Source organism: Hypanus sabinus, chromosome 14, assembly GCF_030144855.1.
Source record: "Hypanus sabinus isolate sHypSab1 chromosome 14, sHypSab1.hap1, whole genome shotgun sequence".
Classification (NCBI taxonomy): domain Eukaryota; kingdom Metazoa; phylum Chordata; class Chondrichthyes; order Myliobatiformes; family Dasyatidae; genus Hypanus; species Hypanus sabinus.
The window spans coordinates 107,384,597-107,410,138 of NC_082719.1; the positions used below are offsets into that span (position 1 = coordinate 107,384,597).

A 25,542-nucleotide genomic window follows, 5' to 3' on the forward strand; every position below is an offset into this window, starting at 1 on the left:
CTCGCTGCCTCTTGCCTGTCAGCCATTCCTCTATCTGTGCTAGTATCTTTCCTGTAATGCCATAGGGTTTTATCTTGTCAAGCAACCTCACGTATGGCACTTTATCAAATGCCTTCTGAAAATCTAAGTAAATTACATCCACTGCCTCTCCTTTGTCCACCCTGCTTGTTACTTCCTTGAATAATGCTAATAGATTTCCCTTTACAGAAACCATGCTTGCTTTGACTTATTTTATCAAGTACCCCAAATCCTTATCCTTAGTAATAGACCCAACACTTTCCCATCCACTGAGGTTAGGCTCACTGGCCTATAGTTTTCTTTCCCTTATCTTCCTCCCTTCTTAAAGAGGAAATTGACACTCAACCTATTCTCATAAGGTATGCTGCCCAATCCAGGCAACATACTGGTAAATCTTCTCTGCGCCCTTGCTATGGCTTCCACATCCTTCCTGTAGTGAGACAACCAGAAGTGAGCACAGTACTCCAAGTGGGGTCTGACCAGGGTCCTATATAGCTGCAACATTACCTCTCAGCTCCTAAACTCAATCCCACGATTGATGAAGGCCAATGCACCGTATGCTTTCTTAACCACAGAGTCAACCTGCACAGCTGCTTTGAGTGTCCTATGGAATTGGACCCTCTGATCCTCCACACTGCTAAGTGTCTTACCGTTAATAATATATTCTGCTATCATATTTGAACTACCAAAATGAACCTCCTCACACTTATCTAGGTTGAACTCCATCTGCCACTTCTCAGCCTAGTTTTGCATCCTATCAATGTCCCACTGTAACCTCTGATAGCCCTCTACACTATCCACAACACCCTCAAACTTTGTGTCATCAGCAAATTTACTAATCCATCCCTCCAATTCTTTATCCAGATCACTTATAAAAACCATGGAGTACAGGTCCCAGAACGGTTCCTTGAGGCACACCACTGGTCACTGGTCTCCATGCAGAATATGAGCCATCTAGAACCACTCTTTGCCTTCTGTGGGCAAGCCAGTTCTGGATCCACAAAGCAATGTCCCCTTGGATCCCATGCCGCCTTACTTTCTCAATAAGCCTATTGGATTTTGTTGGATTTTAAAAAATTCCCAATCATACAACTTCCCTCTCACTTTTGCTACCTTATATGCCCTTTCCTTGGCTTTTATGCAGTCCTTAGCTCCCCTTGTCAGCCACGGTTGCCTACCACTGCCATTGGAGAATTTATTCTGTGGGACATATCCATCTTGCACCTTGTCAACTATTCCCAGAAACTTCAGCCACCTCTGCTCTGTCATCATCTTTGATAGTATCCCTCTCTAATCCACCCAGACAAGCTCCTCTCTCGTGCCTCTGTAATTCTCTTTATCCCATTGTGATACTGATACATCTGACTTGCGCTTCTCCCTCTCAAACTGCAGAATGAACTCAGTCATATTATTATCACTGCTTCCTCAGGGTTCCTTTACCTTAAGCTCCCTAATAAGATCTGGATTATTATAAATCACCCAATCTAAGATTTTTCCCGAGTAGGCTCAAGCACGAGCTGCTCTAAAAAGCTATCTTGTAGGTATTCAACAACTTCCCTCTCTTGCCATCTGACACCAATCTGTATTTCCCAATACCTTTGCATATTGAATCCCCCCCATTACAATTATGACATTACCCCCTATTACATGCCCTTTCCAGCTTACCTTGCAATCTCAACCTGACATCTTAGCTACAATTTGGAGGCCTTTATATGACTTCCGTAATGGTTTTTATTTTACCCTTGCAGTTTCGTAACTCCAACCACAAAATATATAGCCAGCCACCGTCATACCTTCTTTATAATTGCATCAATATGTTGGGACCAGAACTAGTAACTGCTCACCTTTTCCACTTCTGATCAACTAATCCCACCAGCAGCACAGGATCCTGTCAAGTATGTGCCTATCTAAATGCCTCAGACCTTGCTTTAGTATCTACGTCTCCTACCACCCCGGTAATGCACTCCTGCCTGAACCTGCTCTGTCATTCAGTTAGATAAGGCTAGTCTGTAACTCTTGAAGTACCGGTCTTTGTCACACATCATTTTGTACCTTAGATTACAGAGATCATACCACTCTCAGATTTACAGTAAACACTGTTGGTGAGGTCTAACTGCCCAGCAGCCTCTGTGTATGGAGGAACCTCCTTAGCTTACTCCTGAAATGCCTGGATGTGTGATGCTTTCACAGCTGGACTTCAATCTATAAGGAGTTTGTACATTGTCCCTGTGACAGTTTCCTCCAGGTGCTCTGGGTTCCTCCCACTGTCCAAAGATGTACTGGTCAGTAGGTTATTGGTCCTGTGACTAGGCTGGGGTTAAATCGGTAGGTGCTGGGTGGTGTAGCTCGGTCGGCCGAAAGAGCCTGTTCTGCACAACATCTCGTAATAGTAAATAATAACAAGCCGAGGTGCTAGAGGAATGCAGTGGGTCAGGCAGTGACTGTTATCCATGCCTCAGATGCTCTCAGCTGCTGAGTTCCTCCAGCAGACAGTTGTTGCTTCAAATTCCAATACCGCGGATCTGAGATGCCTGTCTCTAATCCTACAACTACTGCCACCAGCCCTGGACTCCCCAGCCAGATTCAGGTTCAGCTTTGTTTTTCACATGTACAGCAAAGTGATCATTTGCATTAGTTAGCACCCATCACAACATTGCAGTACCAACATATTGTTCAGCAAAACAAACCCCTTTCCTCCCAGCACCCACTCATACAGTCCTCCAACCCTCGGACAGGCTGCGTCTGGGCCTCCAGCCTCCATGGGACTCAGGAACTCAGAGGCATCGGGCCGCTGACCTTCCTGATCAGACTCACTGAATTTGGGCTCCGATCTTCAGTTTCGACCCCAGGACTTGCTGATCACAGGACCTTGAACTCCAGACTCACCTCCAATCCCCAAATTCAAAGTTCAAAGTAAATTTATAATCAAAGTACAATTACTGTGTGTCACCATATACAACCCAGAGATTCATCTTGTGAGGATTCACAGTAGATACAAAGAAACACGATAGAATCAACAAAAAACTGCTCACTAACACAGACAACTAACCAATGTGAAAAACACAACAAAGTGCAAATATAAGAAAAACGAAATCATAATAATAATTAATAAGTAATAAATATTGAGAACATGAGATGAAGAGTCCTTGAAAGTGAGTCCATAGGTTGAGGGAATAGTTCAATAATGGGGCGTGAAGTTGAGTGAAGTTCTCCCCTCTGGTTCAGGAGTCTGGTGTTTGAGGGGTAATAACTGTTCCTGAACCTGGTGGTGTGGGTCCTGAGGCTCCTGTACCTTTCTCCTTGATGGCAGCCATGAGAAGAGTATGACCTGGGTGCTGGTGGTCCACATGGCAGAACAACTATCCCTCGTCCACAGACCTTCATTAGTTTGGGTATTTATTTGAGTGGCTGGAAGTATCATCCTGACCAGTGAGGGTAGTCGCTTCTTACAACCTACTGGCAATCTAAATGAACTCTCTGAGAAATGTTGGGTTGAGGTTCCCATAAGCCCCTTCCTGCTGATGATGTGGAAAAGATTCACACAGCAGGAGGTTGATCCCACACACTGAGGTGCTTAGATTCATGTCCCTTATCTCAACTGCATAAGGTTCACTAAGGGTATCATAGCCGGGCTGGGTGGGGGAGTGGGGATAAACTCCCACTGCTTATTAAATGCTTCCAGTGAAGTGTGTGTCAAGTAGCCTCTGACAACCAAGTCAAGTTCCTGGTCTTCACACCTGCTCAGCCCTGCTGTACAATTTCTACTGATAGGTGAAGGGGCAAAGGCAGATTGCTGCCACATTGAAACCAGTCGCTGTGGGCAGACGGGGCTCGTCAGCCGTGGTTGGAAGCTCATTTAGGAGAAGGAAAACTCTGATCTCAAACCTCCACGGCCTTGTATCCCATTTATGCCTGTGTACCCAATTATGGGGCTTTGGAATGTGTGCTATCCAACGAAGGGAGTTTATTTTTCTTTCTTGTGTGCCCGAGAGTGAAGGATTTGCGGCTTTTGTTCAGTGGAAGATGGAGAGAGAAGATGCTGGAACAGAGGGATCGTAGACTGACGGACGGAGTGGGTGGAATGGGGCCAGGAGTGGACGCTGCCCGGGGGAAATCGATGGGAAAATTGTGAGCTTCAACGTGCCATTAGACTGTCTCATTAAACTAGGCCCTTTTTGTTTCCTTTACTAACCCTTCAGTCAAATTAAGAATTCTAAAGCTAAATCGTTTAATTGCATATGGTGTACTGTTTGTTATTTTGTGGTACTGATTTGCAACAGGGGAAACACATCACACAGCATCCACACAAACAGGAGGTTTTGCACCTCAGATTTCACACATTTGATGGAGCCAGAGATTGTCTTCCCTAGACTAATGTCGCTGGCCGAACCTGAGGGCTCCAATTGTTTGGGATTGATTTTGTTGGATGCTGTATGATTGCCCTGAGCATTGAATCGGTGGGTTGTGTGTTTAAGTCTGTGCTAGTATTGATGCTGCCGGGGTGGAATGGTGGTGTTCATCCACAGGGCTACTGGTAACTAATGTTGAGTGCCCTAGATATTTGTACTCCAGATGAATTGTTAATTCGCCTGTTAAGTACTGTTAAAGTTGTCGGCAAAGTTATATTTGCAAGACGGAGGTTTGATAAAATGGTAGGCACAGACTTCATTTTACTGCAGACTAGCGCTGATGTAACTGCAGTGGAGCTGCCCCGTACTATCAGGGGCCCAAATGAGGGGGGGGGGGGGCATGGACTGTCCATACTCTAAGGGAGGAGGAGAGTATAGCGGAGTGGGCTGAATCACAAGTCAAGTTTCCTGTAGCTGGGGGCAGAGCCTTCAAAGACAGGGCTCTATCATTTCTGAAGAGTGGGGGGAAGGAGTGGTCGGATTTGGAATGTCTAATTAGTCCCCGTCCCCTAGGGAAGAGTGAGAGTTCTGAGTTGCTATCAGCCCTTACCTCTCTGGTGAACAAATGGAAAAACGCCCAGGTTCAAAGTCCCAGCTATCGTAGGCTCTGCCTATTCTCAGGAATGAAGCCTACCCCAAGGGGGAAGAGGGGTATGAGACTTAGGTGGAGCAGACCTCTCAGTTGTTAGATGAGTGGCAGTGCTCTGATGACGTAAAACAACAGCGATTGGTGGAGAGTTTGAGTCGGGTACAGCTAGAGGACACCAGGATTTGCTTTATGAAATCCTGTTTGCAAATTCAAGACTGGCTACACAAAGCAAAAATATCGCATTCATGTGGGTTCCAGCACATTCGGGTATTATGGGAAATGAGTCAGCAGATAAGCTGGCAAAAGCAGCAGTCAAAAAGGGATCTGTAGAGGTCCATATTAAACTATCAAAATCAGAGGGGAAGAGCACAGTGTGGAGAAGGATAAATCAACAGTGGCAGCAGCATTGGGATAGAGCAATAAAAGGAATGTAGTGGTGTGCTACACGCAGCGCGGAAATAACGACACGGAGTCGGTAAACTGCAGTTAAAGAAGATTTTATTCGAACTTCGTGGCCTCGCTTTAAAGCCTCCCTGATCCCGCCCTCCCCGGGTGCGGATGCTGTAGGAGGCACGTATTCACAGCCCCGCACGAGCTTTTCCCTTTGTTAGTGAAGCAGACCTGGTGCCCTTTTGGGACTGGCCTTTATGCCGGCGCGCTAGCTATTTGTGAGCCAGTTCGAGTGCGCTAGGAAGTGGGTCGCCACATAATCCCCCCCCCCCCCCCAGAACCGGAGAAACACCACCCAATGTCCACAGTCTGGGCCAGACCCTGTTTGGGAGGTCGGCCCCTGCGCCACGGTGCCGGGAACTCGACCAGTTGCACCAAGTCCACATGGGCCGGTTTGAGGCGGTCCACCGTGGAAACCTCCTCTCTCCCCCCAACATCCAGCACGAACGTGGACCCATTGTTCCTAAGCACCGTAAACGGCCCCTCGTAGGGCCATTGCAGCGGTGGCCGATGCCCACCCCTTCATACAAACACAAACTTACAGTTCTGCAGGTCTTTGGGTACGCAGGTCGGGTTCTACCCATGCTGCGAAGTGGTTATGGGGGGCCAGGTCACCGAGCCTCTCGCATAGTCTGCCCAGGACAGCTGCGGGTTCTTCCTCTTGCCCCCTTGGGGCCGGTAGGAACTCCCCGGGGACGACCAGGGGCGCGCCGTATACCAACTCGGCCGACGAGGTGTGCAGGTCGTCCTTGGGCGCTGTGCGGATGCCGAGTAGGACCCAGGGAAGCTCGTCCGCCCAGTTGGCTCCTCGCAGGCGGGCCATGAGGGCCGACTTCAGGTGACGGTGGAAACGCTCCACCAGGCCGTTCGACTGTGGGTGGTAGGCAGTGGTGTGGTGCAGCTGAGTCCCCAAAAGCCTGGCCATAGCTGACCACAGGCTGGAGGTGAACTGGGCGCCTCTGTCGGAGGTAATGTGGGCCCGCACACCAAAGCAGGACACCCAGGTGGCGATCAGTGTCCAGGTGCAAGATTCGGAGGTGGTGTCGGTGAGCGGGATCGCCACTGGCCATCTTGTGAACCGGTCCATGATAGTCAGGAGGTGCCGCGCGACGCTGGCAGGGAGCCCACAATATCCATATGAATGTGGTCAAAATGCTGGTGGGTGGGGTGGAACTGCTGCGGCAGGGCTTTGGTGTGCCGCTGCACCTTGGCTGTTTGGCAGTGCATGCACGTTCTGGCCCATTCACTGACTTGCTTGCGGAGTCCATGCCAAACGAACCTGTTGGAGACCGTCCGGACAGTTGTCCTGATGGAGGGATGCGCTAAGTTATGAATGGAGTCGAAAGCGCGTCGCCGCTAGGCTGCCGGGACGATGGGACGGGGTTAGCTGATGGCGACGTCACAGAGTAGGGTCCTCTCACCTGGGCCTACGGGGAGGTCCTGGAGCTGCAAACCGGAGACTGCGGTTCTGTAACTAGGGATCTCCTCGTCTGCCTGCTGCGCCTCTGCCAGCATCTCAAAGTCTAGCCTTTGGTAAAGGGCATGAATGTTAGGGCGAGAGAGCACGTCCGCCACAACATTGTCCTTACCCGAGACGTGCCGGATGTCCGTCATGTATTCAGAGATGTAGGACAGATGGCGCTGCTGGCGGGACGACCAGGGATCGGACACCTTCGTGAACTTAAAGGTAAGCGGCTTGTGGTCTGTGAACGCGGCGAAGGGCCTACCTTCTAAAAAGTACCTGAAATGCCGGATTGCCAGGTATAGCGCCAACAGTTCCCGGTCGAAAGCACTGTATTTGAGCTCGGGTGGCCACAGGTGTTCGCTGAAAAATGCCAGGGGTTGCCAGCGACCCTCGATGAGTTGCTCCAGTACCCCACCGACTGCCATGTTAGATGCGTCCACTGTGAGGGCGGTAGGGACATCCATTCTGGGGTGCACTAGCATCGCGGCGTTTGCCAAGGCTTCTTTCGTTTTAATGAAAGCGGCGGCGGACTCCTCGTCCCAGGTAATGTCCTTGCCCGGACCCGACATCAGGGCGAACAGGGGGCGCATGATCCGGGCAGCTGAAGGGAGGATGCGGTGGTAGAAATTTACCATACCTACGAATTCCTGAAGGCCTTTGATTGTGGTGGGTCGGGGGAAATGGCGGACCGCGTCTACCTTAGCAGGCAGAGGGTTGCCCTGTCTTTAGTAATCCTGTGGCCCAGGAAGTCGATGGTGTCGAGCCTGAACTGGCATTTGGCCGGGTTGATTGTTAGACTGTACTCACTCAGTCGGGCGTAGAGTTGACGGAGGTGGGACAGATGCTCCTGACGACTGCTGCTGGCTATGAGGATGTCATCCAAATAGATGAATGCGAAGTCCAGGTCGCGTCCCACCACGTCCATTAACTGCTGGAACGTCTGAAAGGTCTCGGCGTGGACCAGTCTCTGCCTCGGCAGGTCTACCTCGGCTGTGAGCCTGCAAAAAATCCGCACCCAGGAGCGGTTGGGCTCCGGCGACCAGTGTGAAGTCCCACATGAACCGGCTGGAGCCGAACTGTAACTGCACAGTACGGGTGCCGTAGGTTCTTACTGTGCTGCCGTTCACGGCCCTCAGGGGGGGACCCAGTGCCCTGTTGCAGGTGTCATAACTAGTCGGAGGTAAGACGCTGATCTCGGCACCGGTGTTGACCAAAACACGGCGTCCCGACCGCTTGTCCCACACATACAGGAGGCTATCCTGATGGCCAGCCGCCGTAGCCATCAGCGGTGGCTGGCCCTGGCGTTTCCCGGGAACTTGCAGGGCGGGTGACAGCGGCGGGCTTCTGCGCCCCACCGCTGGTGGTAGAAGCACCAGTGTTCATTGGTCTCCTCACCCCTCCCTCTGGGGTTAGCAGGCTCTGTGGCTGGGCCTGGTCTGGTTTGCTGCTAGGGTCATGGCTTGGTGATCTGTGCGACGGACACCCCACTCACCTTCTTGGCGTTCCACAGCAAGTCCGCCCGGGCTGCCACCTTCCGGGGGTCGCTGAAATCTGCGTCGGACAGCAGCAGGCGTATGTCCTCGGGCAGCTGCTCCAAGAATGCCTGCTCAAACATGAGGCAGGGTTTGTGTCCGCCGGCCAGAGACAACATCTCATTCATTAAAGCCGATGGAGGTCTGTCTCCCAAGCCATCCAGGTGCAGTAAACGGGCAGCCCGCTCGCGCCATGAGAGTCTGAAAGTCCTTATGAACAGGGCTTTGAATTCAGTGTACTTGCCGTCCGCTGGGGGAGACTGTACGAACTCCTCAACCTGGGCCGCTGTGTCCTGGTCGAGGGAGCTCACCACGTAGTAGTAACGTGTGTCCTCTGAGGTTATCTGCCGAACGTGGAATTGGGCTTCTGCTCACTGGAATCATAGGTGAGGTCGCAGCGTCCAGAAGCTTGGCAGTTTCAACGAAACTGCATGAACAGATGCGGCGTCGTTCATCTCCGGTCCAAATATAGTTTGGACCGTCGGGGTCACCAATTGTAGTGGTGTGCTACACGCAGCGCTGAAATAACGACACGGAGTTGGTAAACTGCAGTTAGAGAAGATTTTATTCGAACTTCACAGCCTTGCTTTAAAGCCTCCCTGATCCCGCCCTCCCCAGGTGTGGATGCTGTAGGGGGCACGTACTCACAATCCCCCGCAGGCTTTTCCCTTTGTTGGTGAAGCAGACCTGGCGCCCTTTTGGGACTGGCCTCTGTGCTGGCGCGCTGGCTATTTGTGAGCCGGTTCGAGTGCGCTAGGAAGTGGGTCGCCACAGGAAGACATTTACATTCAATTCAGAACAGAATAGATATGGGAAGGAGTAGGGGAGTAAAGCGGAAGGAGCAAGTAATTATAAGTAGACTGAAAATTGGGCACAGCAACCTTAATGGTACTCTGGCCATCATAAATAAACATCCGACGGGTTTTTGCGATCTATGTCAGGAGACCGAAACAGTAGAGCATATCCTTAATTCATGCAGGAAATTTGCTCAGGAAAGACAACAAATGCTACAACAATTATGCAAAATAGGACTGGTAGAGAACAGTGTTAATGGTTTATTGGAATGCGGGGAGAGTGATCGGGGGAGGAAATGCTGGTTTAGTTTTTTAAGGGCGACGGGACTGGAAAGACGACTTCAGGCAGTCAAGTGAATGGACAATGAGAGACAGTAAATCCTGAAGATGGCAGTAATGCAACAGTGTGGATGCCAACTGCTGTAAAAACTCAAGGAAGACGAAGAGAGTTTGAGTGACATTGTGAGAACCATGAAGTCCCGGTATCCCAGCCAATGCTGCCGCTTACATGGGAGTACTGGAAAATGCCTTTGGCACGACAGGAAGCCCAATGGAGCTCATGGCAGGGTTTCAGAATGTGTCAGGAGAAGGGGAAGAAGCTTTCTGCCTACATTTTTTGGCTAGAGAGGCGGCTAAATAGCTTGTGGTGCAGAGGAACCATTCAGAGGGCTGAGGTGGATCAGTGAAGAATGGACTAAATAGCGAAAGGTGCCCAGTCCCAGAACCTGATCGCTTGGGGTCTCCGACTGTCTCGTAAGACGCACCCCCTCCCCCGTTTGTTGTTCAGGGAAGTACAAGAGGAGGAGAATGCGTCGGAGGCACGGGAGGCCTCCGTCAGCAGGATACAGTCCTCAGTAGTGGTCCCCTGCAATGAAGGGACCACAGCTGCCTGCCCCGGGGAGTGGCAGAGGAGATCGTGGCAGAGCTGAGAACTGAGATGTCCCAGTTGTTATCAGCGGGTGTGACCCCTCCGTATGATGGAGCTGATAGGGAGACAGATCCTCTAAGTGGACAGACTATGCAGAGGGCTGCTGGCAGCCGGTGTCATGCGAGTAGGGGAGCAGTCGTATTGTCTGTACTAACTGTGGTGAAGGGGGACACTTCAGGTGGGAGTGTGAACGATGGGAAACCCCTCAGAGAGTGAGCCCCCCGGTACCTAAACAGAGAGATGTGTAGGGAAAGCTCAAAAGACACCCAGTGAGGGGATGGCCTGGCATATCGGGGGCAACACATTCCCAGCAATATATCAAGGAACACCCTAAAGCAAAGAACCATATTCCTGAAGGCTTAGTAGGGCCAAGCTCCAGTGTATCGCAACAGATAGAGAGTATTTAGGCTAGGGCCATACTTGACACAAGGTCTCCAGTCACTTTTGCTGTACTGTTCACTTTACAACCGGTATCTGATGCATTTACCTTTGAAACCACTCAGTGCACCAGAGATCTGGGGACATAGTGCGGGTGATTATCCAAATGATGGTTATTTGTCAGTGAAGCTGGAGTTTTCAGAGGCCGATGTGGGAGTGGCTGAGGTCCTTGATACATTAGTGCTAGTCTGTCCAGACCCCATTGAGAAGGGCAGCATTTCAATTCTTGTGGGGACCAACACTCCTATTGTGAGGAGACTCATGGGAACCTGTAAGGAAAAAGCTGGAGAGACCTTCCTTTGAACATTATCCGTTCACCCGGTGTTTCGAGCTGCTTTTGAGGAAGCGCATGACTACATTGGGCTGGATAATGAGTTTAGATGAGGGACTGTGTAGTTCACCCAGTCCAAGCCAATCATGTTATGGCCTGGGGAAGTAGAAAAGTAATGGGAAAACCCACATTTCCCAGAATGCCTGAGAGCAAGGCCTTCTTGGTGGATGCTCCGGAAGACCACGAAGAGGGGTCGGGAGTTCCTACTGGGGTACTGGTGAGGCCTGAAATGCAGAAGCCCTCGGTTGTACAGGCAAGCAGGATGGCACTGATTATCAAGAACACTAGGAAGAGGGAGGTCACCTTCAAGTGGGGGATGCCATTGGCGCACCTGTTCCCGGTGACGGTAATGTCTAGTGTCCCTGTGACACAAACCAGGGAGAAACTATTAGAAAAAGGGAGAAAGTTGACCAATGAGTCATTCAATTTCGGGGACTCCCTGGTTCCTGCGGGTTGGAAAAGGAGGCTGGTAGAGAAGATGTTGAAACTGGAAGGTGTCTTTTACACTGACAAGTTTGATGTGAGTTGTTCCAAGACCACTCGTCACACTATCCGGGTGACCGAGGATACCCCATTCTGAGAGACGTCGCAGTGACTGGCCCCTGCGGAGGTGGAAGAAATTCGGCAGCATTTGTGTAAGTTGATGGAAGCTGGGATCATCACCGAGTCCCGGAGCCCCTATGTGTCTCCAGTAGTAGTGGCCCAGAAGAATGGGAAGATACGGATGTGTGTGGACTATAGGACTCTGAATAGGTGTACCGTCCCCAACCAGTATACTGTCCCGAGGGTTGAAGATGCGCTGGCCTGTCTGAGTGGTGCGAAGTGGTTCAGTGTGCTGGATTTGAGGTGTGGATATTACCAGATCCCGATGAGTGACGCTGACAAAGAGAAAACATCCTTTATAGGCCCTCTGGGATTTTTCCAGTGCGAAAGGATGCCCCAGGGCATCTTGGGAGCCCCTGCAAGCTTCCAGCAGGTCATGGAGAAGATGGTGGGGGATGAGACCTTGCTTGAGGTATTGGTGCATCTGGATGACCTCATAGTGTTTGGGTCCACCTTGGAGGAACATGAATTGAGGCTGCTGAAGGTGCTGGGCCACCTGAAAACTGAAGGGTTGAAACATTCCCTGGACAAGTGCCAGTTCTGCAAGATGTTTGTTAGCTACATTGGGCACGTCTGTTAGCTCTGTTGGAGTAGCTACAGATCCGTCTAAGGTAGAGGCCAAGGCCCCAGACTGAGCACTTTGTGCTTGTTCCTTGGGCTCTGTGGTTACTATCAGAGGTTTGTGAGGTGCAACGCAAAAGTGAGTCACCCGTTGAATCAGCTTCTGTGTGGTTACCCTCCTTGGGGAAGAAAGGAAGGAGGAGAAAAGGAGAGGGGAGGGTAAAGAGTATCTTAGCCCTTTGGAGCCTTTTGGACTGAAGTGGGATGTGAAATGTGAAGAGGCCTTTCAGTTGCTGAAGGAGATACTGACACAAGTGCCTGTGCTGGCTTTTGCAGACCCCCGATTGCCATATGTATTGCATATGGATGCCAGCAGAGAGGGCTTAGGGCGCGTCCTGTATCAGGATCAGGGCACAGGGTTGAGACCTATTGCGTTTGTTAGCCAGACTCTGTTGCCCTCCGAGAAAAACTATCCCAGGCACAAATTGGAGATCCTGGCATTGAACCAGTGGGCTGTGGTGGATAAGCTGAGTGATTTCCTCTGTGGGGCCAAGTTTGAGGTGAGGATGGACAACAATCCCCTAACTTGTATCCTGACCTCAGCAAAATTGGATGCCACAGGCCATCGGTGGTTGGTGGTGTTGTCTGCCTCTGATTTCAGCCTGAAGTACCGGCCAGGAAGCAGGAACATTGAGGCTGATGCATGAAGGGCTGGATAGGGATGAGGAGTGGGAGAGCATTCCTGCCCCGGGAGTGAAACCCATGTACCAGTTTTCCATCACAGTGAAGGAACAGGCAGGATTGAGTGGTAGATCAATTGGGAGTTTCTGATGACACCATTCCACAAGTTTCCTGTAACCTGACTGCTCTGAGAACAAACCAGTTACAGGAATTGAGTTCTGGAGGAAGTGGCAGCTGCTCAGTGAGATGACCCGGGCATCAGTACCGTTTGGTCAGTGGTTGAAAAGAGAGACATGGCTCAGGCAGAGAAGACAAAATATACTGTGGTGCCTCCATTACTGACAGAATGGCCCACGTTGGAGTTGAGGAAACAGATCCTATATCGGATCACGTCACTTTTGGATCAACTTCCGCATTCCCAGCTGGTTCTGCCTGAGAAGTATTAGAGGATTGTGTTGATGTCACTTCATGATGATACTGGGCATTTGGGGGTTGAAAAGACTATGGATTGCTCAGAGACGGGATCTACTGGCCCCAAATGAAACCGGAGGTTGAGGAATACTGCAAGTCGTGCATTCGATGCATATGGAGAAAGACGCTGCCTACGCAGGCAGCTCCCTTGTCCCACATGCAAAGTGTGGAACCTGGTGTGTATGGATTTCCTGTCAACAGAACCTGATGTCAGCAACACGGCGAATGTCTTAAGTCATCACAGATCACTACACCAGATTTGCACAGGCTTTCCCTACCAAGCACCAGAGTGTGTCCATGGTGGCCAAAGTATTATGGGAGAAGTATTTAATTTACTATGGCCTCCCCAGGGGGATACACAGTGATCAGGGCTGGGATTTCGAGAGTTGGCTCATCCATAAGTTACTGAGTATGCTAGGAGTCGAGAAATTGAGATTACTCTCCATCATTCGCAGGGTGATTCCCCAGCACAAGAGGTTTAATGGGACTTTGCTAGACATGCTTGGAACCTTGGAGATCAGCAAGAAGAGCAGGTGGAGTCAACCTATTGGATATCTGGTCCACTGCTACAACTGTACACACAATGAAGGTACCAGGTACTTGACATATTATCTGTTGTTGGGGCGCGAGGCGAGGTTGCCCATTAACCTTTGTTTTGGGACTGACGGGGGTGATTTACCACCGAAGACTGATTTGAAGTATGTGTCTGACATAAGAAGAGATCTGAAAAGGGCTTATGAATTAGCTGCCAAGCAGAATCAAGGAAATAAGAAGAGGTATGATCAAAAGAGGAGGTTCTCCCAACTCCTGCCGGGAGACCGGGTCCTCATAAGGAACTTGGGGCTACCTGGAAAGCATAAATTGACTGACTGCTGGGCGGCTGCGCCCGATGTAATGGAGAGTCAGATGCCAAACCTGCCAGTTTTCCGAGTGAAACCAGAGGATGGGAAAGGGCCTGTCAAGATTCTCCATTGGAACCACCTGCTGCCCCTGGGACAAGAGGTGCAGGTAGATCATGGGTGTTGTATTCCAGCTATCTACATGATACCCAGGTCAGTATGAGATGGAGAGCAAGCTATTGCCTATGCAGCCGGCTCCCCTCTCCATGCAGTTGATGTATCCAAAGGAACAGCAGAGACCGATAGAGTCTGGCACCAGCAGCATTGCAGCAGTTGCCAGTCAGTGTTAAACTCAACATAGGACTGCCTTAGGGACTCCAACTCCAGAGTTTTCCTCGGGATTTATTCCCGAAACCTTCCACATAAGTGGGTACACAGGCATTCCAAAGCCCCATTATCTCTAGCCATAACCCACACACTGTAGCTCCAGAGAAACCATTACATTAGCAGTGAAACCTTTCCCCAGGCGTTACACTCTCCCCCACCAAACTTAAACATGTCCTCATGACTCTTGAGATAATTTGCCAACCCTTCCTGCAAAGCACAAGGTCCACCCCAGGTGTAAAAGGCATACTGGCCTGGGTAACATGTAGACAGCTAGAATGCAACATCCATGGTCCACTCTGACCAACGGAGGACCTCAATTTATGTAACCTGGCGGCATTAGACTGGGGGAAGAGTCTCCGGCCCCACCAAACTTGTGAATGCTGCATGATGTTTTCCCCGTTACAAATCAGTACCACAAAATATCAAACGATTTAGCTTTATAATTCTTAATTTGACAAGAGGGTTAGTAAAGAAAACAAAAAGAGAAAGGGTCCATTTTAATGAAACAGTCTAATGCGCACGGTTTTCCCGTCCGTTCATCCTCCCATCGATTTCCCCCGGGCGGCGTCGACTCCTGGCCCCATTCCACGTCCACTCTGTCCGTCAGTCTTCGAATTCTCCATTGCAGCATCTTCTCTCCATCTTCCACCGAACAGAAGCATGTGAATCCCTCGCTCTCGGGCACACAATCCCTCATTTGACAGCGCACATTGCAAAGCCTCCATTATCTCTAGCCATAACCCACACACTGTAGCTACAGAGAAGCCATTACATTAGCAGTGAAACCTTTCCCCAGGCGTTACGTTTACATGAATAGTTGTGACAGTGAAAGGATGATTTCTGCTGTGAATTTCACCTGGTTCCCTGATCTCTTGTTTGGCAGGGTGAAGCAGTCCGAGCTATTCGACCGATGGAAAACTCTTCAGCTGTGCAAGTGGGAAAGAAACCAGACAGCAGCGAACATCTTTAAGTAAGTGGATGAGCAAGCAGGGAGTTGAAGGAAGGGAGGTGAATGTAGAGACAATGTGAGAAACACTCCTGAGAAGAGAAAGAAATGGAGCAATCAGGAGGCTGAAGGGTGAGCGAAGAGCATCTTTGAAAGAGTTGATGAGGCCTAATCTGGAGTATTGTGTGCAGTTTTGGTCATCTGCCTACAGGGCAGGTGTCGATAAGATTGAAAGAGTGCAGAGAAAATTTACAAGGATGTTGCCGGAACTTGAGGATCCGAGTTACACAAAAAGGTTGAATATGTTGGTATTTTATCCCCTGAAGAATGAGGGGAGATTTGATAGAAGTATTCAAAATTACCAGGAGTACAGATGCAAGCAGGCTTTTCCCACTGAGGTGGGATGCAACTCGAGCCGGAGGTCATACGTGAAATATTTAAGGAGAACTTGAGGGGGAGCTTCTTCACCCAAGAGGTGTAGTCTCTTAAATATGCCTAATGTATCTGCCTCTAACACCACCCCAGCGGTGCATTCCACACACCCACCACTCTCTGTAAAAACCTAACCCTTTACTTTCCTCCAATCATCTTACAATTATGCCCTCTCATAAGCCATTTCTTCCCTGGGAAAAGTCTCAGACTGTCCACTCATTCTGTTCCTCTTATCATCTTTAACATCTGTATCAAGGTTCATCTCTCATCACTCTGCGCAACCTATCATAGAAACATAGAACATAGAAATTTACAGCACATTACAGGCCCTTCGGCCCATAATGTTGTAACCTATTCTAGAAACTGCCTAGAATTACCCTCCTCATTGCGCTCTATTTTTCTAAGCTCCATGTACCTTTCTAAGAGTCTCTTAAAAGACCTTATTGTATCCGTCTCTACCGTCACAGGCAGGGCATTCCATAAGCCCGCCACTCTCTGTGTGAAAAACTTAACTCTGACATCCCCTCTGCACCTACTTCCAAGCACCATGAAATTATACCCCCTCATGTCAGGCATTTCAGCCCTGGGAAAAAGCCTCTGACTATCCACACAATCAATGTCTCTCATCATCTTATACTCCTCTATCAGGTCATCTCTCATCCTCTGTCCCACCAAGGTGAAAAGGCTGAGTTCACTCAACTTATTCTCATACGGCATGCTCCCCAATCCAGGCAACATCCTTGAAAATCACCTCTGCACCCTTTCTATGGTTTCCATATCCTTCCTGTAGTGAGGTGACCAGAACTGAGCACAGTACTCCAAGTGGGGTCTATTTATTTATTTTCTATATTTTCATGTACTGTATTGAACAGCTGCCTCTAAGTTAACAAATTTCACAACATATGCCAGTGATATTAAACCTGATTCTGATTCTGAAGTTTTGTTCCTCTTTCCTGACTTGAGAAAAAACCCTGGATTAAAAACATCAGAATCCAACAGAACCTAACTATTTTTTCTCTCTTTTCACACTACTTCTTTAATTTTATTTATAAATTTCTTGTTATATATAATTTTATATATATTTCCTCTCCTGTCTTTACTTTTCCTACCCATCTGACTATTCACATGATCAATGCCTCTCACCATCTTGTACACCTCTATCAGGTCACCTCTCATCCTCCGTTGCTCCAAGGAGAAAAGGCCAAGTTCACTCTACCTATTCTCATAAGGTATGCTCCCCAATCCAGGCAACATCCTTGTAAATCTCCTCTGCACTCTCTGTCTAGTATCCACATCCTTCCTGTAGTGAGGTGACCAGAACCGACCACAGTACTCCAAATGGGATCTGACCAAGGTCTTATATATCTGTAATACTACCTCATGGCTCTTGAACTCAATTCCACGGTTGATGAAGGTCAACACACCATACACCTTCCTAACAACACTGTTTACCTGCGCAGCAGCTTTGTGTGTCCTGTGGACATGGACTGCAAGATCTCTCAGATCCTCCACACTGCAATGAGTATTAGAAACATAGAAAACCTACAGCACAATACAGGCCCTTCAGCCCATAAAGCTGTGAGCTGTGACGAACATGCCCTTACCTTAGAAATTACCTGCGGTTACCCATAGCCCTTTATTTTACTGAGCTCCATGTACCTGTCCAGGAGTCTCTTAAAAGACCTTATCATATCCGCCTCCACCACCGTCACTGGCAGCCCATTCCACGCACTTACCACCCTCTGCGTAAAAAAAACTTACCCCTGTTATCTCCTCTGTACCTATTATATTTTTTCTTCAAATTTGACCTACCAAAATGAACCACTTCACACTTTTCTGGGTTGAACTCCATCTGCCACTTCTCAGCCCAGTTCTGCATCCTATCAATGTCCTGCTATAACCTCTAACAATCCTCCACACTATCCACAACACCTCCAAACTTCGTTATCAGAAAACTTACTAACCCATCCCTCATCCAGGTCATTTATAAAAATCACAAAGAGGAGGGGTCCCAGAACAGATCCCTGCGGAACACCACTGGTCATTGACCTCCATGCAGAATACAAACCATCTACATCCATGCTGTACCTTCTGTCGGCAAGCCAATTCTGGCTCCACAAAGCAAGGTCGTCTTGCACCCCGTGCTTCATTACTTTCTGAATGAGCCTTGCATGGTGAACCTTACCAAATGCCTTACTGAAATCCATATACACTACATCCACTGCTCTACCTTCATCAATGTGTTTTGTCACATCCTCAAAGAATTCAATCAGGCTCGTAAGGCACAACCTGCCCTTGACCTATCCCTAGTCAGATTGTGTTTCTCCAAATATAAATCCTGCCTCTCAGGATCTTCCCCAACAACTTGCCCACTACTGAAGTAAGACTCACTGGTCTATAATTTCCTGGGTTATCTCTACTCCCTTTCTTGAACAAAGGAACAACATTTGCAACCCTCCAATCTTCCAGTACTTCTCTCATCCGTATTGATGATAGAAAGATCATCACCAGAGGCTCAGCAATCTCCCCCCTCACTTCCCACAGTAACCTGGGGTATATCTCTTTTGGTCCTGGCTATTTATCTAATTTAATACCTTTCAAAGGCTCCAGTAAATCCTTTTTCTTGATGTCTATATGCTCAAGCATTTCAGTGTGCTGTAAATCACCCCCACAATTTCCAAGGTCCTGTTCACTGGTGAATATTCTGACCTTCCCTAGCTCTTGGCATTGGGAATCCTGCTCTTCAGCCTCCTTCCTAACTCTAAACTTACCGCGCAGGACCTCTACCCATCTTCTGCCTATGTCATCGGTACCAACATGTACCATGCCCTCTGGCTGTTCACCCTCCCCTTCAAGAATATTCTGCAATGCTCAGAGACACCCTGGGACCCTAGCACCCAGGAAGCAACACTCTATCCTGGTGTCTCTTTTGCTGCTGCAGAATCTCCTATCTGTCCCGATAACGATTGAGTCCCCTATGACTGCCTCAGAAGGTAGTGGAGGCCAATTGTCTATTGACTATTGCTCCACCTGACTTCACCCTACCCTGCTGAGGCTCAGAGCCGACAACAGTGCTATTGATCTCGCTGCTGCTGCTGCCTTGCCCAGATAGGTCATCCCTCTCAGCAGTATCTAAAGGTTCACCTGTTGCTGAGGGGAACGGTTACAGGGAAATCCTGCGCTGACTTCCTTCTCCCTTTACCTCTCTCGGTGTTCGCCCATCTACTCTCCACATTCTGCAGCTTGGGTGTAACCACCTGCTCAAAAGTCATACCTATCAATTCCTCTGCTTCCCCTAAGTTCATCCAACTCCGGTTCCAGCTCCTTAATGCTGTCTTTCATGAACTGTAGGTGGCTGCACTCCCCACAGGTGTAGTCATCAGAGAGGCCATCCATCCAGTTCCGTGAATTCCCCCATTCTAGAGGAGGAGCATTCCACTGCCATCCTGCCTGCACTGAACAATGGGCAACGAGACCAAATCAGCAATAGCACAAGGAAAAACCATCCCTTCTTAGGCCTCAGCTTCTTGAGTCAAAGCCTCTTAAGTTCCCACTCTGACTCTAGCCCCCAATCCAATGATGGCCACTCCGCTATCCTCATAAGACATGTTCTCTAATCCAGGCAGCATCATGGTAAATCTTCTCTGTCCCTCTCTAAAGCTTCAACATCCTTCCTATAATGATGCAACCAGAACTGAACACAATATTCCAAGTATGGTCTAAGCAGGGTTTTATAGAGCTGCAAGATTATCTCATAGCACTAGAACTCAATCCCCAACCCTGACTAATGAAGACCAACACACTAAACACCTTCTTGGCCATCCTATCAACTTGTACTGCAACTTTGAGGGATCTGTGATGTGGACCTGTTCCTCCACACTGCCAGTATCCTGTACTTTGCCTTCAAGTTTGGCCTTCCAAAGTGAATCACTTCTCGGTATTCTGCATTGGACCTCATCTGCCACTTCTCAGCCCAGCTCTGCACACGGTCGTTGTCCCAAAATCTCTCAGCTTGTGTCTCCATCTTTTGCTTCCTCAGATCCCACCTGAGTCGATGCTGCAATGCGCCAGCGTTTCTATTTACAACACAGAAGAACACACCCCAGGGGGTCAAGCTGAAGTATGAGGTGGACAGCAGTGGCTTCCTCTTCATTGACGCAGAGGTTTTTGAATTATTTCCAAAGGTAGGTTCACCAGATAGTGTGATGTGTTGAGAACAAGAACTGTTGGGCTGGGTAACAGCTTCTTCCCCCAGGCTGTGAGACTTCTGAACACCCTGTTACCACCCAGCACACATGACTTATGACAGCACCAGTAGCAGAGTCTGTATCAGGTTTAACATCACCGGCATATGTCATAATATTTGTTAACTTTGCAGCTGCAGTACAAGGCAATCATGATAACTATTGAAAAAAAACCTGAATTACAGTTATTGTTAAATTCAAGTAAGTAGTGCAAAAACAGAAAAAAGTAGTTGTGAGATAGTGTTCATGGGTTCAATGTCCATTTAGAAATTGGATGGCAGAGGGGAAGAAGCTGTTCCTGAATAGTACAGTTCAATATTTAACTATATCTTTTATGTCAACATATACATCTACAGAATGCTTTTTAAAAATTTGTTAGTTATTTATGTGTTGTATGTGAGATAATGTGTGTACTGTGCTTTTCACCTTGTTTGCAGAGGAACTTTGTTTTGTTTAGCTGTTACATGTGTACGATTATCGAGCTCTGTGAGTAATGGGGTTTAATAGTTCAAGGCAGAAAACGGCTGTTCACTTTTAAAATGCATCCCTGTGAATCTGCTTATTCACTGAGAAGCTGGAAGGAAGAATGTCAGTCATCAGGAACTTTATCATAAAGTTATGAAATCTGTCATGAGTTATTTCAAAGGTCATTGAAGGTATGAACTGGGTGTGATTTTGGATGGGGTTAGTGAAGGGCTTGCGGGAAGCCAGGCAGATGGATTCATTCTGTCTCCGAGAACTCCAGAGGTACAGTCAATCTGACTTTGAAAAACATTTAGACACCAGGAAAGGGGATCCTTAGGAAAACAAATGTATCTGTATCTTCATCCACATACCTGTCAGATGGAAGAGGAGAGGATTGAGAATGTCTGGACATTTTCTCTTCTTTCTTCCATTGGCCAGAAGACATAAAGCATGATAGCGCCTACCACCGGGCTCAAGGACAGCTTCTACCCCGCTGTCATCAGACTATTGAACAGTTCCCAGGTAGACATCACAATCTACCTCTTTGCACCTTATTGTCTATGTGCACTTCTCTTTCTCTGTACCATAGAAAACATTGTAATTGGATTCATAATGGCTTAGAATGACAACTATCCTGCCAAGACCACAAGAACCAATAGAGAGTTGTAAACAAAGCTCTGTGCATCTGTGTGCGAGAAGCTGGTGCCGATCAAACACAAAGTAGGCAAAGACCTTGAAACTATTCACGGGGAGCCTATGTCTCTGTCAACACAAGATTACAATTCCAATTTATACAGTTAATCTAATCACACCAGGTCTCCAGACACTTTCTCTGCAATTTACACACCATTAGCGCCTGTACAATCGGTTTCTCATTGATCAGAGTACCAGATGATCGGTTAATCACATTGCCTCTCAGACGATTAGCACCTATACAATCTGCAAAGTCCTACCTAGTCCTGCCGAAGGGTTTCAGCCCAAAATGTGACTGTACATTTTTTTCCATAGATGATGCCTGGCCTGCTGAGTTCTTCCAGCATTTTTTGTGTGTGGTTCAGATTTCCAGCATCTGTATATTTTCTTTTGTTTGTGATTGTTAGTTGGGACAAAGCAGATAGACTTTTTTAAGCATCATACTCAGTCCTCGCTTAATTTTTCCTCCACAGTCCCCTCCTTTTTGATGCTAGAACAACCCTACTCCTCTTCATTGTTCAGATCTGAGCCTTCATAATCTGTGATCCTCATCGTTCGGATCTGAGCCTTCATAATCTGTGATCCTCATCGTTCGGATCTGGGTCTTCATAATCTGTGATCCTCATCGTTCAGATCTGAGCCTTCATAATCTGTGATCCTCATCGTTCAGATCTGAGCCTTCATAATCTGTGATCCTCATCGTTCAGATCTGAGCCTTCATAATCTGTGATCCTCATCGTTCGGATCTGAGCCTTCATAATCTGTGATCCTCATCGTTCGGATCTGAGCCTTCATAATCTGTGATCCTCATCGTTCGGATCTGAGCCTTCATAATCTGTGATCCTCATCGTTCGGATCTGAGCCTTCATAATCTGTGATCCTCATCGTTCAGATCTGAGCCTTCATAATCTGTGATCCTCATTGTTCAGATCTGGGTCTTCATAATCTGTGATCCTCATCGTTTGGATCTGAGCCTTCATAATCTGTGATCCTCATTGTTCAGATCTGGGTCTTCATAATCTGTGATCCTCATCGTTTGGATCCGGGCCTTCATAATCTGGAGGCAGGGGCGCATGTTTAAGTAAGCGACTTCATTTTTCTTGGGATCAAATGTCTCTGGTTTCATTTTAGGAAACATCACCACAGGTCTGGGTTGGGACCTGAGTGTCAGGGTACATGTACATCAGATTACCAGTGCCACTGTCAGCCCATAGATATGGTGGGACCCCACCATTCTCCAAAAATATTCCCTAGTGACCACCAAGAACCTGGGGAATTACAATCATGAAACTCTTCTGCCTTCTTTATCTTTTCCACTTTCTCCTTAATATTTCTGCCAGATTAGTGATATTCTCTGTCTTGTCAGGAATAGAAGTACAGCAGTCCTGTCGTACGATGGCACAAGAGCCTCCTCTCTCAGCTAACACTAAATCTAGGGCCATAGGATTCTGCAGACCCACAGTTCTAGTTGCTACTATTTCAGTGATTAATTATTTTGTCTGCAATTGCGTACCCTCCGGAGCTAAGATAGTGTCATTAGCTAACTGTCTGAGGGCTGAATCCATCTGTGCCAATTCTTGAGCTGCCCTGCCTGCCTCATACATAGGAAGTACAATTATCCAGAATATTTCTGTATCAGTAATCGCCCTCTTCCTTGGTGGATGGGCAACGGGGTATGAGTCATGAGAGTGAGATCCCGCCGGTACTACAAATCCGGTCCAGTGAAGAGGTAACCGGGAGTTGGCTCAACACCCGCCTATCCGGTATGTTTACCCAACCATTAATCAGTCTTTTCTTTGCTCCTACTCCTTCCCATTAACTGACCTGTCTTGTTTTCCGGGCACCAGCACCTCTCAGCTGTTTGAGTAGCTGCATGCACATTATGATTTGTTGAATTATAGTTAGGCCGAAGCCACCCCTCAAAGCAATTTCCCTTTAAGAACACCGGTCCAATTGCCATCCGTGTAGCCTGTTCTTCTGTTGATGATCTGTTCCCTCCTTTGTCTGGCCAGTAATAGCTGCTGGTTATTAAATTGAAGCACTCTCTCTCCTTTTCATTGAAGGGAATTGACCATAAGGGTACAGCTCCTGCTCGATAGGGATCTCCATACACACCCAACAACTGACGACATTAGTCCGTGTGGCATATTGATAAACTAAGCCCAAGTAAGTATTATAGATTCTCCCCAGCATAATAAACCCCAGCAGTCCACAGAACTAAAGTAATTTCTTCATAATTCAATTTCCCATCTTCCCTTCTTCAGGAGACGATAACTTGCACTTGGTTCTGTCTGCCCAGGCAGATTTCCCCTGGACTTTCACTGCAGTCCTTGTCACCAGGATCACTCGGTACCCTTTCCACCTAGGAGAAAGAGGGCCTTTCCTGAGCGTCTTTACGTATACATCGTCTCCAGGTTTAAAGGGATGAGTGTTTCTTCCCCTGGCTGAGGAATCGCAGCAGCTAACTGTCCTGGCTTTGCTTGGACCTTGGGCATCTCTGAGGCTGAAGTACGCAGGTGTTTCCAATGAGTGGACATTCGCAAGGCTGCAGGACCGGACGGCATCCCAGGGCGGGTACTCGTAGTGTGCGTGGCACAATGTTTACAGACATTTTTAATCTCTCCCTCTCCCAGTGTAGAGTGCCCTCCTGCTTCAAAACATCCACCATTGTCCCTGTACCAGAAAAGACCAAGGTAACAAGCCTGAACGACTGGCGTCCAGTCACACTCACCTCAATAATAAGCAAATGCTTTGAGAGGCTGGTCAAGGATTACATCAGCAGCTTGCTACCACCGACACTGGATCCCCTACAACTTGCCTACCGACACAACCGATCTACCGATGATGCAATAGCCACAGCTCTACACACTGTCCTTACACATCTGGAGAAGGATGCTTATGTGAGAATGCTGATCTTGGACGACATTTCAGCATTCAACACCATAATTCCCTCCAGGTTCGACAAGAAGCTCAGAGACCTCAGCCTTCACCCTGCCTTGTGTAGCTGGATCCTGGACTTCCTGTCAGATTGCCAGCAGGTGGTAAGGGTGGGCTCCCTCACCTCTGCCCCTCTGACTCTCAACACAGGAGCCCCTCAGGGCTGTATACTGAGCCCCCTCCTTTACTCTGTATACCCATGACTGTGTTGCCACCCACAGCTCCAATCTGCTAGTTAAATTTGTTGACAATACTACACTGATTAGCCGAATCTCAAATAATAATGAGGCAGCCTATAGAGAAGTCATCACCCTGACACAGTGGTGTCGGGGAAACAACCTCTCCCTCAATGTTGTAAAAACAGAGGAGCTGGTTGTGGATTACAGGAGGAATGGAGATAGGCTAACCCCTATTGACATCAATGGATCTGGGGTGAGAAGGTGAACAGCTTTAAGTTCCTCAGTGTACACATCATGTGGTCTGTACATACCGACTGTGTGGTGAAAAAGGCACAACAACGCCTCTTTTACCTCAGACAGTTGAGGAAGTTTGGTATGAGTCCCCAAATCCTAAGGACATTCTATAGGGGCACAATTGAGAGCATCTTGACTGGCTGTATCACTGCCTGGTATGAGAACTGTACCTCCCTTAATCACAGGACAGCCCAGCACTGTTACCTTCCCATGATTCAGGACATTTACAAAGACGGGTGTGTAAAAAAGGCCCGAAGGATCATTGGGGACCCAAGCCGCCCCAGCCACAATCTATTCCAGCTGCTACCAACTGGGAAGCAGTACCGCAGCATGAACACCAGGACCAATAGGCTCCGGGACAGCTTCTTCCACCAGCCATTAGACTGATCAACTCATGTTGATTTCAGTGTATTTTATATTACATGAATGTTCTATTTATTATAAATTATAAATTACTATGATTGTACATTGCACATTTAGATGGAGATGTAACGTAGAGATTTTTACTCATGTATGTGAAGGATGTAAGAAATAAAGTCAATTGAATTCAATTCAAAAAGTAGAAGCATTGGTGAGCTTTCCTGATTGTGCAGAATGTGTTCGGGGTCCAGTAAGGTGTTCAGTCATAGAACACTGTAGCCTAGAAACAGGCCTCAACTACCTGTGTTCTTCAGTCATTTTGGCATTTTCCTGCACATCTATCACAATTAACCCAATGTTGCTCGCACTCCAAATCCAGCACAGTTGGCAGCTGTCAAACAGCTATCTTGCCCATTTCCATGAAGGATGTACTCCCTCCACCTTATGTATTGTGCACTAACTCCACCTGGATCCAACTGGAAAGACAAAGGCTCAT

General features: G+C 48.1%; 1 protein-coding gene across 1 annotated transcript in view; it reads left to right on the top strand.

Moving 5' to 3' along the window:
• st8sia5 (ST8 alpha-N-acetyl-neuraminide alpha-2,8-sialyltransferase 5) overlaps positions 1-25,542 on the top strand; it is an 80,459-nt gene that overhangs the window by 25,247 nt on the left and 29,670 nt on the right. Inside the window, exons 3-4 of the mRNA XM_059989780.1 lie at positions 15,380-15,466; positions 19,914-20,058. Coding sequence (XP_059845763.1) covers positions 15,380-15,466; positions 19,914-20,058 — 232 coding nt within the window. The remainder of the gene's footprint in view (positions 1-15,379; positions 15,467-19,913; positions 20,059-25,542) is intronic.